The sequence below is a fragment of the Anoplophora glabripennis genome, unplaced genomic scaffold (assembly GCF_000390285.2).
Source record: "Anoplophora glabripennis isolate ALB-LARVAE unplaced genomic scaffold, Agla_2.0 scaffold70, whole genome shotgun sequence".
In the NCBI taxonomy this organism is placed as follows: domain Eukaryota; kingdom Metazoa; phylum Arthropoda; class Insecta; order Coleoptera; family Cerambycidae; genus Anoplophora; species Anoplophora glabripennis.
In genome coordinates, this window is record NW_019416247.1 from 726,507 (window position 1) to 746,314 (window position 19,808).

Here is a 19,808-nt window from a genome sequence, read left to right on the forward strand (position 1 = left end):
TATATATTTTTAAAATCTTTATACATTTTCTCAATCTGTACTGTATCATATCTTTTATTTGTAAAAGGTTCGTTTCCACATATGAGAATTGGTCCATAAAAAATAAAATCTCTCTACGTCCTGAACGTCTTCTTTTTTAGCCATATACAGGGTGTCTCATAATTAGTGTCCAATAATTTACTACTTAATTCTATTGCCAACAATAAAAATATGTTTTCATACATATAAATATGGGTCGATAAATGCTTCCTAAGATAGCCCCTAAATGGGACCTCAAGAAATTTTTTTTAAATATTTCCGAAACGGGTTGAAGGATAATTATGCATTCTGACACCATCAACGTGCATTAAAAGTCGAAATAGATTATGATAAAATTTTTGAAAAATATTAGTCAGGGGCGTCCCAATTGGGAGGGTCGTTGGCTAAAATTTGCCCCAATTTTTTTACTTGTCGAAATTTTCAAATTCAGATGCCAACGTATAATGAACTTCACTTCCTCTACAAAAATTTGTAGAGAAAGTGGATTTAAGCATTTCATTACATTACCTTAATAAAATTAAAAATTTTTTTCTTGGATACCAAAAATACCACTATGAATTTTGATATGTCATCATTGTAATGTACAATGTGAAAAGTGCTTAGAGCTGAAAGCACTTAAAGCTAGCGAATTTCGTTAACTTTGCTTATGCTTGTTTTGGCTATTGCGTATTAAGGAGGAAGTTTATGGTCTTATGAAAATTTAAATCACGATTTAATAGATTTATAAATATTTTTTGGCGATTTATAATGATTTATAGGAATTTAAAGGAATTTTAATAGATTTAACGCCTCCGAAGGTGATTTAAATAGATCTAAAATTATATAAATTAATTTAAAGACAACTGTTGTGATTTAATAAAATTTATAGAGATTTAATTTGATCTGAGCTAAGAATGTACACGAATTTAAGGGAGTTGTCCACCCCTCGCTGGTGGGGCATCCTCATTCATTACGATAGATCTTTAAAACATACGCTCGATTTTAACTTATTAAAAAAAATGCTCTGTATAGTAGGACGTTACCATTATATTACAAAATTAATTATCAAGTAATTAAGCATTCATTGGCACCATCTACTTCCTATACAGAAAATGATTAATTGAAAATTAACAAATGACTAAACTTTGACTAAAATCGACCAACCGTTGCGGGCTTATTTTCGATCCCGTGGTAGCGCAATAACACCCGAAGATTGATAGTTTTCGGAGGCAGCGCGTCGAAGTGGGCTACGAGGAAGCCTTTCAATGCTGCCCCGGCATTGCCAGCAAGGTTACGATCCGCACGCGGCTCCGTGAAAAAAATTTTAACGAATTTGGCGATTTCACGGCCTACTACGGATTGGCGATGCAACTCTCATGCGAACAATGCCAATTGAATTATTGATTGGTCAAGCGGTTTGTGTTTTTTTAATTGCACGTTTATGTCGAAATCGATCTACCTGTAAAATCGAGGAAGTGATTACTCGTATTTCGGTGACGTTATCGAACGATGTCATTTTTTACCGATTGTAAATTGATATTGGAATATTGTTTAATTGAAACGTATATTAATTAATACAACATATTAATACAACACCGATTTCAAATTCCTTTTGGAGTAATATCAATAAGAATTAGGTATCTAATAATTTTGGTAGAAATATATGAATACAGATAACATTAAGTATAACGTAAATTAAATTCAAGAAGTTATTACAAGTTATATTTTCGTTATTAAATAAGTAACTAAAAAAAAAATGTTAGTGTTGAAAAATTTCCTTATGGGTTTGGCCTTACTTGTTGAGAAACAAATTTTGCCAGTCCTGCTTTGATATTTTGCTTGACTAGATTTTTTTTAACGTATCTAAAGCATACAACATTGAAATTTTGCTACGTAAATTTTCCATTTTGATAAACTGTTTTTAATAATTTGATAATACGAGAAATTAAAAGCCATACAAATCAAGAGTTTTTTCGTGTTATTACAACAATAAAACAAATAAAATACGTAATTATGATCTAAAGTAATTGTTCGAAGAATGCACCGTTGACAGTGACACACACGTTTTCTGGGAGATCTTCGAGTTTGAAACAACATATTGATTTAGCATTGCATTTAAATATGCACGTACTGGCCGAGAAAAATGCGGCGGAGCTCCGCTGTGCATGAACCACGTGTCTCTTCTTAAATAAAGTGGAACTTCTTCAAGCCGTGGAAGCATTTTTGCTTGGCCACCCAAATACCCCTATTGTAAAAACTGTTGATAAAATTTGGCCCATTCTTTAGTAATCACTATAAATAAATATGAAAGTTCCACTTTCCGCATTATGTGACAAAATATATTAAGTAGCTTGAATTTTTAATATACATAATTATTTCTTTCCAGAGGGACGACAAATCCCTGCTGGCCCAGTTTTTCTACGCAGACGAAGACCTGAACATCGTGGCCAACGAACTGGACAGCTTCGACGGTCGCAAAGATCCTGAACGCTGCACCACGTTGGTCAACCAGCTGCGCCAGGCCCAGGACAAGGTTCTCACCGTCACCAACGCCATCATGGACGTGCTGATAGGTGACGAGCGGGCTAACAGGGACTTTCGGGTTAAGTTCCCAGAAGACGTCCTCCAGGAAAACCTGGCAGGGCAGCTGTGGTTTGGAGCTGAGGTGAGAGGGTTTACCTGGGGGGTAGACCATCTTAAAATGTGTTTGTCAAATATGAGAAAAAAAATTACCTCCCTATAGTCTGTTTAGAAATGAAAGAGAGTAATAAAAACTTATTATGTATGCAAATCGTAAATAAATGTAGTACTGGTGCTTATATTCAATATTTTTATATTATGTATTATCGGTATAGATGAGGTGTACTTTTAAAAAAACTTTGTGTGACCGGGTTGTACTAAATTGTAGCAGGTAGCTAAAATTTAATCCCCGACAATCCGTCTTTGTCTATGCCGCTTCAATTTCTCGGTCCATTTCTCTTATAAGTAAACAATATAAAAACAGCATTTCAAAACATGAGGCTACTTTAAGCATCATAACCGGGTTAAGAGGGTTTTTAGTAATTCAAATAAAATTATTCAATATTATTATCAAAATATTTATTTAAATTTAATGAATAGACTTTTATTCCACACAAAAATATATGTATTTTGAAAATTCAAATTATGGTGAGTAAATGTAGTGTTGTATAAATGTACAATAAAGAAAATAAAAAAGTAGGTATATTAAAATTCATCCTCTGAATATTCTGATGAATTATCTTCGTCTCCTAGATTGATAACGATAGGTTCCACAGTAACGTCAATTAAATTATCGAGTTCCCACATTTTCTCCTCTTCTTTTTGTACATGATGTATACATCTTTGCCAGTTATCTGCAGTTACTCGTTCCAAGGAATTTTTTAACAAAATTTTCACGTCACTTAATTTAAACGTCGTATTATTTCGCGCTACATCTCCTTTTACCTGCGCCCAGACTAATTCGATTGGGTTAAGTTCACAGTGATAAGGTGGTAACCGTAGTACCGTTATTTGGCGATTTGTTGCCATTTCATCGATAACATATTTTTTCTGATCTTTATTAAGATTGACAAGTGTCAAAAGTTCCTTTTTCACCATATTTGTTTCAAAAGAAATGTTTTTTCCGGATAACCATTGAATTATATCGGCTTTCCTCCAAGCAGTCGTAGGCGTCCGCTCGGTCTGCCGTGAATGGTAACTGGCATTATCCATGACAATTACAGACCCCGGAGGAATAAGATCCAACATCTGTGTAAAATACTCTTCGAAAACATCTGCGTTCATGTCTTCGTGATAGTCACCTGTATTTTTAGATTCAAATAAAAGTAAACCGCCATCTACAAAACCACTGGCACTACCTATATGTGTCACTATTAATCTTCGCCCTTTACCTGAAGGTGCCTTGAACCCTGTTGAAAGTCCATCCAAAAATGCTTGTCGAAAACTTTTTACATTTTTATCTTGCCATACTTTTGTTACAGTATATCCCTCGTTGACCCAAGTTTCGTCTAGATAATAAATATTCCTCCCTTCGTCACGGAATTTTCTAATTGATCTTAAGTAGGATCTTCGCCAACAAATAATTTCATCTTTATCGATAAGAACTGACTTCCTGTTCTGCTTTTCCCAGCAAAAATTCAACTCTCGTAAGACGGCCCATAATTTGCTTCTACTGATTTTTGGCAAATCGTTGTCCTCTGAAAGTTCACTTAAAATTTTGTTTAGCGTTGGTATTTCTTTTTTAAAATAAAATGAGTGTACTTTTCTGCGAATGACATTTTTGAAGAAATCATCTATAACGACTTTTGACCTCCCTGTAGATGATTTTGGGGGATTTACAGTATCTTGTTCATTTTTTGTTTCCTTTAAAAGTCTGTAGATAGTCGATTTTCCAATCCCTGTCATTTTTGTTAGCATTAGTGTTACCCGATAATTACCTGAAACGAAATATTACCACGCCCATGGCCGGTTCTTATCTCGGGGTTTTATTACTCTCTTTCATTTCCAAACAGAGTATAGATAAAAAGGTACCTACATAAAGTTCTTGGTCTACGCCTCGGGAATATAATGTGGAACTTTTTTTATTGTTGCATTTAATTGAAGTTTCTAATGAAGGAATTACTTCTAAAGAGAAATTTCATGTAAGTATATTAAAAAAGTTTCACATTATGCACCTATTTTTTGAGACATGGTATATAATCACAAACAATTCAATTTCATTTCTTTCGTCCAATATCTTGAAAGTGCTACACATAGGAGAAATGAGGCAACAGTGTTACAGTTTTTTGTTCTTAGTGACCTGAGAAACAAATATTACTATTAACTTTGATGCAGATTCCATTTGCTTGATATACATACTTTGAAATGTATATATATATATATATANTTTTTGAATGATGGATTTCACGAACCAAGTTGTCGACACAAATGGTTTTAATTGAAAATGATCTAAATATCCAGTTTTAAAAATATTCTCTTCAACATAACTGAATAGATTTTGTTAAAAATATATATATATAGGGTGTCCCAAAAGTAACGCAAGATTTGAATTGTGCGCCATTTGCATTCCTAAAGGCGGGTATCCATTTGTGTCAAATGCCCCGTAACGTAACACCCAACATGTTACGTTACAGCTAGTCGAGACGGGAAATTGTTGCATGGGACGTGTAACCAATTTGACATGCGTAACTAATCCGGGACAAACCATCAGTTGTCGGTTTTTAGTCGTCGCATCAAAGGGATGCAACAGTACTTTCTGCCACATGTTGCCTATTGTACATGTGATTTTGTCTTATTTTTTGTTTCGTCAGTCTTTTGTATATGGTCTGTTTTATGCAGTGACTAGGAAGAGTGTGTTTTTCTGTGTTTGTGCCATGGAGTGGAGTAAAGAAAATATTCAAAACCTCATAGAACTGTATCATAAAAAGTCTATATTTTGGGATCCTTAAGATCCCGATCATAAAATTAGAAAGCAGGGGCGGAAATCGCAGACGAAGTAGGACGACCTGTGGAGCATTGCAAGATGAAAATGGAGAACCTGTTAGCATCCCTTTGCAGGGTATCCATTATTGCAGTCAGGTTCATACTGCGAGTTTATGTTTCTGTGTCGTCTCATAACCTTATTTTGTTACGTTACGGAATGAATGATACGACCAAAACCACACATACTTTCGCAGCGAACCGTGTCGCCTTTTGCAACAGGCCGTAACATGTTCGTGTTACGTTACGGAGCATTGCCACAAGTGGATACCCGCCTTAAGAATCGGCAGCATTGTCAGGGTCCGTGTTGTAGTAAACCCGTTGCAGTTAGACAACATTGAGCGCTATACGACGAATGAGCGAGTGAAGTTTGTGAAAATTCATTCGAAATAGAAATGGCCCACAATTCAAATCGTGGGTTACTTTTGGATCACCCCTTTTTTTAGAAAAAAAAAATCGTTCTCCTGCTGAAATGCTATAATAATTTTTAAAAAAACTGACAACGACATTGTTAACAATGTAACGGTGTTACATTAAGATTGGTACAGTACCTAGACAAGCCCACTACACATATTAAATACCTATTTATGTCTATTAATACTTTACAATTCTAATGACCTGTAATTCCCAACAATGCCTGAATATTATACACGCAATGCCCTAGCGGTTTGGTCCTGGGATATAGGTTATGTTACTGCCACAAGATGTGACATACATTATACATTAGCAGCCACTGGAATCATTCAACATGTTTTTTAATCCATAATCAGAAAATATATATCGTAGTTAATTTATGTGCAAAAAATTAGAATATGTTTTCAACAATTTCTCCCTCAAATTAATTAATGAAAACGCACAGAAACTTGTGACGTCATGCCACGCGTTAGCAGTTATCCCACATAGTCTTGGCCTCACGTACATCATATTGTCCCTTTTCTCACGTAATACGTAACAGAATGTTGCCATTTTTTCTAAATATAACCGTATATAAATCTTCTGTTTTGAATATGCGATTTTTGGTTAGGTAAAAATAGTTTAAGGAAAATAATCACTAACTGATCCTTCTATCAATAAACATGGAAAAATTTAAACTTACGACAAATAATGAAAAAAACTTTTACAAGTAAATAGCTTGAGACAAAAAGCTAAAAGCCTCTTGCTTAGAGCCTACACTAAATGTAGGAAGCACGTGTACGGCGACAGTGTAGACGAGTGACAGAGAGAGAAAGATATAGCTTGGGTACTATCTTTCTCTCTCACGCAGGCACGTGATAAATTAACGTGAGAGAGACAGCGAGTACCCAAACTATCGGCCTTTCTCTCTACAGCGTCTACACTTTTTAATACGCGGTGCTTTCTTCACGTATATGCTCTGAGGTTTGGACAGTTTCAAGATATTTTACGAATATAAATTATTTATCGCGACTAATATTAAAACTATTGACTTGATTTTGTCACCATTCTCAACTAAATTGTAAACTAAGTGTTGCGGAATGAGTCCATTGTTTCAAGAAGTAAAATTTTAACTTTTATATTAGAAAAACATACTTTTTAATGCTAAATATTTAGTTCTTCAACAAACTTTAAATAACATACGTAAATAAACCTCTATCACTAACTGAAATGAATTTAGAAAAGAAATCGAGACGTTTCCTCTGTTGCCGCACTTCCCCTATCTACATTTTAACGTGGAAATTCGTGGAAAATTGTTGATGAATTAACTCTATATCTTGACGTAATTATATTTTATCGCTACAAAAATGGTACCCTTTAACATTTAACGTATGCCTCGATATGTCCTTCAGCGGCTGGGTTAGGTTTTTCATCCAGCAGCCGTATCAGTAGGTGGCACGTCCACTTCATAGGTCAGATATTGTTATCTCTATGAACCATTAAAGGTCAACTTAGACATTAAACTTGGGAGTTCTACGTCAATGTAAATATTTCCGATATTGGAAATTTATTAGGTAATTAATAACCGTGGGATTAGGTGGAAAATTACTCCTGCATTTTATAAATACCAGAGCGCTGCGAGGTATTCATTGACATTTGCCTAAGAATTCGCTTTATGTTCAATTTAAATATCCATAGATAATTTTTAATATGTATAATATCGCTTCTTTCAAACTTTAAGACTATGTATAACCTTATTTTTACTTATTTGCGTTTAGATTCCGTGGCGGCTTTGACTTCCATACCAGGCAGGGCGAAAAAATTTATGGACAAAGTATTGAAAAAAAATCAAATATAATTGGGTAGTTTAATTTTAAGTACTATTGAATGTACTCCACATTATTTTTTATTGTGTAAGTCCATTCTTCTGCTTTTGTCCGAAATAAACTTTTCAATTAGTTGTTCATAATTTGCAAGTGCTCTCCAATTTAAAAAAAAATACACAAGAAACAATATGTAAGTAACAAAATTTTACACCAGTTTTTTGAGTTTTACTCGGAAACTATTCATTTTTTTCACTATAGTTGTCAACAGAAAAGTTGTAGCAAATTGAATTTCCAATCGAAATGAGACCTTTTGAAAACTCAAAAAACTGAAAATACCACCTTTTTACTTCGTTCTCAAAAACGCACCCCTTTAAAAGGTAGCACTCCGCGGTTTTATCATTTTTTAGGGTCAATTGAACATATCAAACAATAAAATTTCTGATACGTTGTAGTTCCTTTGTACCCTCTTTTTTTGACATAGTCAATAGCCTATAAGGGCCAATCAGTTCTGGACCTCCATGTACTTTATAGTCGCTCTTAAAATTAAACTCGATTTAAATCGATTAAAAAATAATCTTCAATTAGCTTAAAAATGTAGGTATACCATTTTCTAGTTATAAATCTTATAGATAGAATACCATTGGTCTAAGCGTTTTAAAAACAACTGGGCAATCTTGTTAATATTTCTTACTGCGACTTCTTTGTTATTCCATATTTCAATCTCTACAGTTTTTACACTTAATTTAATCATAAAATTGTTGCAGTGTCTCGCCGCCGGTTCCTCTATAATGAACCGAGAAGCGGAGAGCACCGCCATGCGTCCCCTTGCCAAGGCCGTCACCAAGAGCCTGGAGAATGTACGGAATCTCCTGCGGGCCGCCTGCCTTCGAAATAACACCCCCAACGGCCCCATCAAGCTCGACTCCAACGAACTAGTCACAGAGATGCTGCTCGAGAGCCTCAAGATTTTCGATAAACTTTTCGCGGAATTCGAACTGGCCTACGTGAGTGCTATGGTGCCTGTGAAATCCACCCAGGAGTACGAGCTCCAGGAGCTCATCGGCGTACTCTTCTCAGAGACCCTCCAACGGGCCCTGAAGATGAGGCTGCTGACTCAGGAGATGGTCGACGATTGTGATCCCGCGCTGATGTTCACCATCCCCCGATTGGCGATAGTTAGCGGCCTTCTCATCTTCCCGAACGGGCCCCTGTGCATCGACAAATCCGTGGAGGAGATGAGCGAGATGTTCCGACCGTTTAGGACTTTGCTTCATAAGATACGCGAGTTGTTGTGGACCTTAAACAAGAGGGAATTGTACATGCTAGAGAAATTGCTGTGTGATAACGAACAGATTAGTGACGTGAAGGCGGTGAGTGACGTAGACGTGCAGAGTGACTTGGACTACTTCATAGGACAGTTTTATAACGACTATCCCCTCTGTAATGATTACATTTCTACTTTTGGTAAAGACGAAAGACCTCCTAAGGAGGAAATAAGTGTTCATCAGGGAACTATACAACGAAGCCCTACCACTGTAACAGTGGATGTACCCTCCACATCGGGCTATTTAATCGCAAACAGCGTGGCGCACAGTTGCGTACCCAATCTTTTGGCTAACGCTGTAAGAGGGGACTCGCCTCCAGATCACGACTCCCTGGAGGTGATATCCGAAGCAGCGGCAACACTGTCTTCGATCCTCACCACCGAGGAGGTGGTCGCTTCCAAAACGTCCAAAGTCAAGTTGAACGCCGAGGACTTAGAATCGCCCAACGATTCGGGGATATGCACTGAAACCACCAGCTTAGACAGATCACCAAGCCTAGACCTGAACGAGACGAAGAACTGCCAATGCGCTGGGAACTCCTCTTCGGCGATGTGCAGGTGTTACTCCAAGATACCCGCAGATACTGCTGGTGGCAGGAAAGCCCTACACGCTCAAACGGATCTTTCCCCTGTGGGAAGCAGATTAATCCCCAGGTCGGCCTTTCCCGTGAGGAAGAAAAAAGTGATAAAAAGGACGACAGACAGCATTGCAGACGAGGATTCCTCGAGCACTGGCAGTTCGGAGACCTCTTCGTTTAACAGCAATTGTGCCGATGACGAGGAGATAGCGTTGGCGCTGCAAGCCGCCGAATTCGCAAGTAGGAATGAAGTTCGGGCTAAGTACAGGTAAGCAAAGCCAATTTATTTTAACTCTTTACCATCCATTTTTTCCTTCTCTCTCCAACTCTGCTGGTGAGGATGCCTTACTTAAGGAGGTTTATCGGATAGATTTAGATTTGACAACGTTGCACTTGGCTGGCGCGCTCAGCTCGGCGTTCGTTCGCTCGCGTTCGATCATTCTGTTATTTCTGTTTGGATGACTAAGCTAGAAATATGCATCATATGTCACATCTGCGAATTTCAAATAATACGCTACGTCGAGACCGCGGCGTTGCCGACCGAGAATTATTATAAATTATGTATCTTACAAGTACCTAATCGATTTCAACGAGCTGTCATACGGTTCCTTAGATATCGGTTTCCTATTTATACAAGTTGCTGTTCGTCAGTTATTGCGCATTGTAAGTGGAAAGACCAAAAAAATCTACATTCTCATAAGACTTCGTACTAAATCGTGAAAAATTATTTTATTAATATCTCGTCTCTTAGGTATCCAACTAGTCATTTTTTTTTTTTGAGGATTTTCTTCATATTAATAAGTTTATATTAATTTTTTATGAATATTTGTTTGCCAATTCCATATCAGATAAACCTCCTTAAGATGAACCGGGAATTTTGAAATTTAAATATATTGATAAAAGCATATTTAAATTAACAGACATCAATAAAATTATTCTATACTGAAAAGTTTTATGTGTTAACAAAATTGCTAGTTTACAGTTTAAATGGGACATTCTATACAAATTCAACGAAATTTGATTTGTTGTTTCAACTGTTCAAACAATTCTAATTGATATGTGCACTTGTTATGACGTAATTACGTTATCGTCTCATTTCCATAGAATTTTATCAGTTATTTGAATAAATAAATCAAATAATGTTGACGGTCACAAATGTTAGGAAAAGTATAATTGATATTTTTAATTCCTTATTGTCCCTGTTTTAATCCAAGCACGTAGGTATACATTATCAGTTGATCTCCAGATAGTTTAAAATCATTTACAGCTGCTTTGAAAAAAAAAAATACATTTTCATGTCGCGCCTACAACTCTATAAAGTAAGGGTATCTTTATTCAGCAGCGGAGGTAGATAAAAAATTAGTCTGGAGAAGAAGACAAGGTGCACGTCTAGTAGGCAGATGGTACAGATTGCTCCGTTTTCTCGCATCTGTCCCTATTGTGCGGCGATCAACCGTTCCGTACATCGATCTTCTAGTACTAGATACGGCATAGGCTATCTAACAGCATTGAGTTTGTTTTGATACGCAAAGTCGTGGACATGGAGCTCTGCGGGATGGGGCGGGGAACAAATATTTGACGTTAGTCCTATACACCAGTGGCGTAGTACATTAGATTGGTTCATTAGGAATTTTAATTACAATTTAGTATTAAATGCAAGAAGTCTTATCTTCGGAAATAATTGAGTCAAACTTAATTTTAAAGCAGTACATCTTGACATAATAAAGGCTGTGGTTAGCAAAATATATATTTTTTTGCAAATGATATGGGGTTATAGGAACTGTAGCAAAATCAGTTTTTGTAAAAATTGTAATTTTTTCATTTGACTTATACAATATTATAGTGTACAATTCTTGTTATGGGGGAAAATTACAGAATGACTAAATCTTCATTTGACTATTTTAGTATAATTATTTACTGATGACTAATTTATCAACATCTAAGTTTACATAGTATACTCGTATATTATGTTAAAATATGTACTGTATCTCACCCTACTTTTATTAATATGTTTTTCAAAAAGCATTTTTTGTAGCAGACGGTTTCTGAGACTGATGTGAGTAACTTATTAGTTTTGAAATTTGATGGTAATGTAAAGTTAAAGTTTACAGTGCTCTTCCAACATCTCGCTTTTAAGCAAATAAGTGTCAAATAACATATACCTATTAAGATAAAACTTTTATTAATTGTTAAGAACTACTATTAATATAAAGTAATGAATAAATAACACAATAAAGGATATAAACTACATATGTAAGTTATTGTACTTATATTATAAAAGTATTAACAAAATAAAATAAATATATTAGTACCTACATTTAGTATTGAATAATTCTAATTGCAATTAATACTGTGACACTATCAATAAAAAAAATTGTTTATTGATTTTTAAATAAAATTGTTTTAGTCAGTAAGCATTCTGACTCTGTTTTGTACATTATCTTTTAACTTAAATGTGATGCACTCTAAATCTTGAAATAATTTTTTTAAATTAGTTTTACTAATTGTAATGGGTGCTCATTAAACGGATCATGTAATATCGTAAATAAATTATATTAATGTTCAATAGTATTTCAAAGGTGTGTTACACCTAAAAGAATCTACGCCCATGTATGCTTTCAAACTTAATGTATGAAACGATATGGCCGATCCTCTTCTAAATTTGCTACAAATAAAGCAGGACTTTCCGGACGGATATGATAATATGGTATTAATAACTGTCACAAAATTACTTCACACACTCAAAACATTTATAATACACAACAAAATTTGTAAGTAAAACTCTAGACGAACAGATAAGTCATTAATTAGAATATATTTTCTACGATGTAAACAAATAATGTCGAGCATGCCCGAATAAGCAGCCAATCAGAAGTAAAGGACCTTAAGATACCCCCCTTGAACAAAACAAATTGGGCCTATGCAGTATCTAGTACTAGAAGATCGATGGTTCCGTATCCCACTGTAGTTTTAATTCGGGACCCTCTTTTCCTTCAAAACGTGTATATGATTGGCTCAATGTGGAAATAGTATAAATTTTATTAATGTTCTTGCTTCTTTCACTGGATAAAATGCGACAGAAACTCAACGATATAAACGTCTACAAATATCCGAAGGTACAAATATTTTTTTGTCTGCCTACATTGTTCAAGGCGACGGCAAAAATGTCCTCCTATTTTAGAGAATCGGAAATATATTTTTGTATTCAATACATTTTGGAATGTTTCATAACTACAACAGAAACTGCAAAGAAGGTATATGAAATATGAAGCGTTTTAACAAGTTCGCATCATAGTTGGCCGCGCTTAACCCCACCACTTGTTGAAAGGCCGCGGAGAAAGTTCAACTTGCATATACTGTTTCAAATAGGATGTTAGTACATTTAATTCGTTTCTATTGTTGTCCGTAATTGGCTTGTCTAGGGCTAATTAATTAATTGACGCTCATGAGGTAATCCGTGAAGTGGTTTGTAACAATGAAAGAGATTAAGAGATAAAACAGTTAAGTCGGTTATTTGGGAATTTTACGTCCTTTCTCGCGGTTGTCGCTAATTGAGCGCTGAAACGACTAGGATTTTCGATGCCAAGTCTATTGGGTTGAGGTCGGGTGCGTGAAAACCCGTATTATCATGCGTTTTGAGATAAAGCAATAGAAAATTGGATTTTGGTATAATTTTTTATCGCGTTTTGTTATCAATACCGTATCTAAGTGTTTTGGATAAATTTTAGCAATGAACGGAAATTTAAAAAATAAGAATTTACTGAAAATAGTGGGAATCTAATAAAATTCTGACTACTATAGGATTGCAATTAACGAGACTACACCAAAGGGAAAATTCTTAGGCGTAAATTATACGGTTCTTAAAAATAGTGAGAATAACTGGTATAAATAAAAATAATTCTGAATAGATCCTTAGTTGGATACCACAATTTATGTTGATAAAAATGTTTATTTTTCGTGTGGTTGCATTAATTACTTTTATGAAATAACAGTGATGACCTATTTTGAGAAAAAATTCCACTGAAACAGCTTTGAATATCCTACGGCTCGCAAACCGCAAAACATTTGTTTTCTTCAGAAAAATATCCGTTATCACGGCCAACCGAATATTTTTCTACAGTTTCACAGTTGCTTAATTTCAAATTCATTTAGTGCAGATCAAATGGAAATGGGATTTTAGTTTCATCGAAAACTAATCGCTTTCGGGGCAACGGGTAGTGGCTTGTCTGGAAAACCTCTGGCAGTTTTCGAACTGGGAAACTCATTTCCTCGGCCCGCCAACTCAGAGTTTGTCTTTTGTCACTTTTCCGTCAACAATAAACTAGGGCTCGAAATGTATTTGTGTTACGGCCTACGCTTTTCCCGCGACAAAAAACGTACTTACTTCATATCCTCGGACTATAATTTCGTTAAGTACGCATATTACACTTTAGAGAAGCTTTGCTTGTTAATGGACACAGCTATTTGTACCGTAAACATTTCGTTTGTTTTGATCATTAATTTATTATTTAACCTAACTTTTAACTATTGATCTGCCGTTCGTATTTAGACTATATTGTAGTTGAAATGTAACCGACTACTTAATTACTACCAAGTATTTCATTAATGCCATTCATTTACTTTTGCAGCAACTGCTTTATTTCAAAAACTTGTTACATAAAAATTATCACTGATTCACTTGGACTGAAGTAATGATTACTCTCGACAAAATCAGGCAATTTGCGCCACTTCCAGCAGTAATTTCGCTGTGTTAATAAGATAATCTGTATAACATTAAATAAAAGCGCACGATACTCGGTACTCTTACACGCCCTATACGTTTTTCATATCGTCATTCGTGACTCTGTGGGAGGAGGGGTGTGAACCTTCTTGAACTCTGTGGCGCGGCTTTTATTTTCAGAGCTTCGGTCGGGCTTCCGTATACGAAATTCAGATATCGCAGAATTCAGGGTCGACGGACGACGCGTCCGAGTTGGAATGCCGCCCGGTCTGCCGAGATGGTAGTTTAATAAGGTTAATTGAGAAAAATATAGCAGTAACCAAAAAAAAACACTAAAATACTAGGTACGTAATTTCTATTTGATGCAAATTCATTTATATTGTAATCCTTCTGTTAAAATTGAAAACATTCAAAGAAATTTATGTATATTGTAATCGACAGTTGCGTTAGTCTCACTTGAATTTATTTCCGAAGGGTATAAAATTGCAAAAATAAATTAAAACCGATTTTTTATTGATATAAGTGGGAGTATTGGGAGTTGATTGTTTGTATAACCTCTGTTTAATCGATTGGTATTATCTAAAACCTGGCAACATTGTTATTTCTGATTAAAACAATATTTGTATTGTAAGAGTACATTCCGCTAAAGCATAAATATAAAAAAATATGATGTGAAGAAATTTCTGAGAAATATACATTATAATAATGGTCAAAATCTGAATTAAGTAAACCATATTAATTTAGCTATTTTTGCAGAAATGTATAATTTCATTTAGTATTATTATTAAACAATTTTATTTTTTGCGTATAAGCGATTGTTGATAATTGCTCTTGGAAACGGAAGAATAAATAAAAGTTACTGTTTTAAAAGTTTTAAATCCTACATTTTTCCGAGTTTTTTTCACTTTTATTTTTGTTTAATTCAAGTTTAACATAGTGCTTCCCACTTGTAGCATAGAATACTTCTTACTGTAATAACATCTCTCGAAAGTTCGATGACATGTTTTTAGTATACAGGGTGTCCCGAAATTCATGCAACAAAATTTGGTCATAGATCCTTAAGACAAATTTAGGGGACCCGTATTTTTTCTTTTTGCCAACTGGCCCCCTCTTTCGGAGTTACAGCCCCCTGAAATTTGCCTCTAAGAAGTCTTTTTTATATCTCAAAACCATATTGTATGAGAATCACTAAATTTGGTACACAGGGGATTTATGATATGAGGAATCTCACAATGCTACGCTTTTTGGCGAGAAACCCCCTTAAGACACTTTTTCGTGGGCCCCCTTGTTTCTGGAACCAGAAAAATTTGGTCGCATATTTGATTTTTTTTTTAATTATTAGCTAGAAAGCCATTGAATTTAGAAACTTTTTTGTATCTTGATATTTGTTTCGTAAAACGCAATGTTTTTGAGTAAAATGGCGAATCACGATATGCATTTTGATCACATCTTGACATTCTTCTCGAAAACATTGCTTTTTACGAAAAAAGTATAAAGAGACAAAAAGTTTCTAAATTTAATGGCTTTCTAGTGGACTGATAATTTTTAAGAAATTTAAATATGCGACCAAATTTTTTTGGCTCCAAAGACAAGGGGGCCCACGAAAAATTGTCTTAAGGGGGTTCCCCGCCAAAAAACGTATCACCATCAGATTCCACATGTCATAAAACCCCTGTGTATCAAATTCAGTGATTCTCGTACAACAGGGTTCTGAGATATAAAATATAAATATAATATATAAAAAAAAGATTATTCTTAGGGGCGGACTTCAGGGGGCTGTATGTAAAGAGGAGGGCCACTTGGCAAAAATAAAAAATACGGGTCTCTTAAATTTGTCTTAAGAATCTGTGACCAAATTTTGTTGCATGAATTTCGGAACACCCTGTATATTTAGGCCTACATCTATATTTTTCTTATTAACTTGGTATTGTGTCATTCACATATTAATTAATTCTGGTAGTTGAGGTTATGTAATCATCTTCTCGTCGACTTGTTAGAATTTTGATTGTTAGATAATACATATGTTTGTAAATTGTAAGATGTATGAATACATCATCCTTTTCCACTGGGACCAACTATGAACCTCTACAATCTTGGAATTCCTTAAACCTTACCTCCTTATTTTGGATTCACAGTTTCGACAGCAGCTCCACATGCCTACCAGTTCTCTTCCGAACAGTAGATAGCGTACCCTTTCTAGATCTCTCCAGACATGCGTTCTTTGTTTTCTCTTAACAGATTCTACATAGGTTGTCTCCAATTTAATATCAGTAGTTACACCATTATTTATATTGATATACTACTTTGATTCAATAGTCAACTCTATCGGAAGTCGTTTTAAGACCTTCTTGGCTTGTTTCTGTCCAGGGATTTCTTATCACTGCTTTTGGACTATATTTTCCACCCATTCCTGCATAAGTATCTTAATAAAATAGCTAGCCATGCACCCTATAAGGGCTGTAGATAAGCCTGCTCTGGCTAACTCTTCAGCCTCGATGTCCCTCATGCCTTGGTACCCATACTAAAATCATATCGTTTTGACTTCCTTGCCATACCAATGCACCCAAACGGCTCTATACCAGCCTGAATTTGATCTGGTATGACTGATTGACTAACTGCTGGAGTAAATAATAACAATCAAGACAATATTGTTGCTTTAACAAAGCATTTGGTATTCTCTACTGCAGAAAAAAATTGTTATTGAAATTCTGATTGTATTATTAGTGTCTGATTTTTTAATAAACCAAATCATTGTTCCAGGTCAAGTGAGGATCTCATCCATCGCCTCTTTGTCTGCATCGCTGGAGTGGCCGACCAACTTCAAACCAATTTTGCATGCGATCTGCGCAACATCCTCAAGTCCGTTTTCCTCATAAATGCCTCCGATGCCACTGAACCTGCCAAAAGTCTGGAAAACAGCACATTAGAAGCTTCCATCGAGTACCATCCCTCTGAACATGACGTCATAGAGAACGAGTTCTCTGTGGACCCCAACATTCTAGCTCAAGAAGCCTTATTTGACACCAATGTGTACTTCCACTTGGATAACGAGGACTGTCCCGTTTCTGATTATTCCAACCATCCAAGGCAGATCCAAGCAGACGAACGCAGTCTGCATTCGCTATCTTCGGACCTTACCAGGTAATTGTCATCACCATTAAACATTTCCCCTTTTGACAACACTAACATTTATAGATATGCGTCTTTAAGGGAAGACTTCGTCAACCTTCATCCTGCAGTTGCTCAAGAGCCCGAAATCAACCACTATGAAGCCCAGGAGAGGCCGCCTGTTTGGATTCCGGATGTGGAGGCTCCAAAATGCATGAGCTGTGGTGCTAATTTCACAGTGGTCAAGAGACGGCATCACTGCAGGAACTGTGGGAAAGTATTCTGCGCTAGGTGTTCATCCAACAGTGTACCTCTGCCCAAATTTGGGCACGTCAAACCCGTCAGGGTTTGTAATAAATGTTTCATATACAATTTAACACCATTTACCATGTGATTACTTTTATGGTTGTTCCACTTTGTACTTAAAAGCATGATGAAAGAGAGTGAATTGTATGTCATACGTTTCACTTTAAAATGGAAGTCCTAATCCTGGCATGTTTTTAATCTGTGATTATTTCGTATATTATGTTGCTCAAAGCTTGTAAAAAAAGAAATCTCGACCCCGTTTCTGGTGAGCTAGGCGGCCATTCCAATGTCTGATATTGACAAATTTATAATACATTTAATAATTGGTTTGTATAAAATAATGAAATGTCAAATGAGGTCAGCCATAAGGTTTTTCTGATATTCAGAGATATTTATTCTTAATGATTATGATGCCTACAGGACATAGTTATTACATTATATCGACTATTTATGACTGGGACATAGAAAATAACGCAATAGACTATTACAATTTATATGAATAAATCTTTTAAAAATGATCCAGAGGAATCAGATCTGGTAATTTGACAGGCCACTTTGACTGACTCTTTCCTGAGTTCTATCGCATAGTATCTGAAATTTACATCTGTAGGCCTTCTAGATTTGACCAAGGAAGCTGCTGGCTGTGTTGACTACTAGCGACTATTAAGCATAATTAACAATGTCCAAGTTAGTAAATTTTCTATAGACAAGACATCATTAGTAGAACATTAAAATAAAAATGACTTAACTTACTAACTACATATTTACTTGAGTGACTCTTTGCCATGCTGATTTTTATTTAGCTGGCAGGCTTCTGCTGCTAACAGAGAGGAAGAGAGAGAAAGAGTACTTCATATTTTTATTATTAGTAAATTATATTAGATGAATAAAATTTTATAAAACTTGATGTAGTATATGTGGATTCTTGGTAAAATATTTTGAAGAAGAAATATGTTACATCAACATTTCCTATTTACTATTAAGATTTTCGAGTTTTGCCTTAATATACCATAGTTTTAGGAAAATACGAAATATTTTGTAATGTACACTGCGCCTTTAGCTTTTGCCAGATTTATTACGAGAGAATGTCTATGAGGTTCACATATGGAACATTAGCGGTTCATTCTATCGAATAGAGATTGGTAAGACAATTTAATGATGATGAGTGAGAAGTTTTGCATACAGTACAGGATATTTTGAAATGTTTATAGATTTAACTAAATAATATACTGAGATTAATATTACTAGACTTTTTTTGATAGCACTGTAGCCAAATTTTGTTTGTGAAGTATTGATTTTTTAACTGTAACGAGAGTATTACTTCGAGGTTTATATTACAATTCAAACTAAGTAAGTACAAAAATAAAAACTACTAAAAGTAACTGCTCTCAATAGTTTTTAATTTGTTGTACTGAAGTATTTTGTGATAAACTTGTATATTTTATTTATATGGTTTATGGGATTAATAAGGTCTCCAATAAAAATTATTTTTCAACATACCGTGTTTCCTTTATTCTATCAGCAAAATGAGATTAAATGAATTTATATTTTATAATTTCCTGTTTTACACATTTTACTTAAAACTGAATTAAAAATCATTTATAACTGGATCCTTTACCTTTAACAAAATAATATTAAAAAGTTAAGAAAATAATTTTTGCAATCAATTTTTTTTAGTTATATCCGGCCTGAAGGACCAAAAATTATAATTAATTAAGGGGTATCCCAGAAATGAACATCAAAATTTTAACCAAGTAATTAATCCATTGAAAGCAGCATTTGGTGTTTCATACCCATTCAACTAACAGTAACGAGTTACTTATAAATTAAAGAAATACCAGAGTATGTATGTGAATGTTCCACTCAACTAAGGTGTTTGACTTATGTTTCAGTGGTCGACATCAATTTAAAATTTTAAAAACCATCTCAAACTAAGAAATTCTCGGAACAAATTATTTGACAAAAGTTGTGATAAGTTAAATGCATGGTTAAAATTTTGGTACTTACTTCTGGGACAACCTGCATAAAGAGTGCAC

At 35.0% G+C, this 19,808-nt stretch overlaps 1 protein-coding gene across 2 annotated transcripts in view; it reads left to right on the forward strand.

Moving 5' to 3' along the window:
• LOC108903696 (lateral signaling target protein 2 homolog) overlaps positions 1-19,269 on the forward strand; it is a 31,718-nt gene extending 12,449 nt beyond the window's left edge. The window contains exons 2-5 of one of the 2 annotated variants that reach the window (XM_018705961.1): positions 2,405-2,683; positions 8,501-9,906; positions 17,119-17,499; positions 17,554-19,269. In XM_018705961.1, coding sequence (XP_018561477.1) covers positions 2,405-2,683; positions 8,501-9,906; positions 17,119-17,499; positions 17,554-17,860 — 2,373 coding nt within the window. In that variant the 3' untranslated portion in view covers positions 17,861-19,269. The remainder of the gene's footprint in view (positions 1-2,404; positions 2,684-8,500; positions 9,907-17,118; positions 17,500-17,553) is intronic. The other variant, XM_018705962.1, reaches the window with a different exon arrangement.
• The last annotated feature ends 539 nt before the right edge of the window (positions 19,270-19,808 follow it).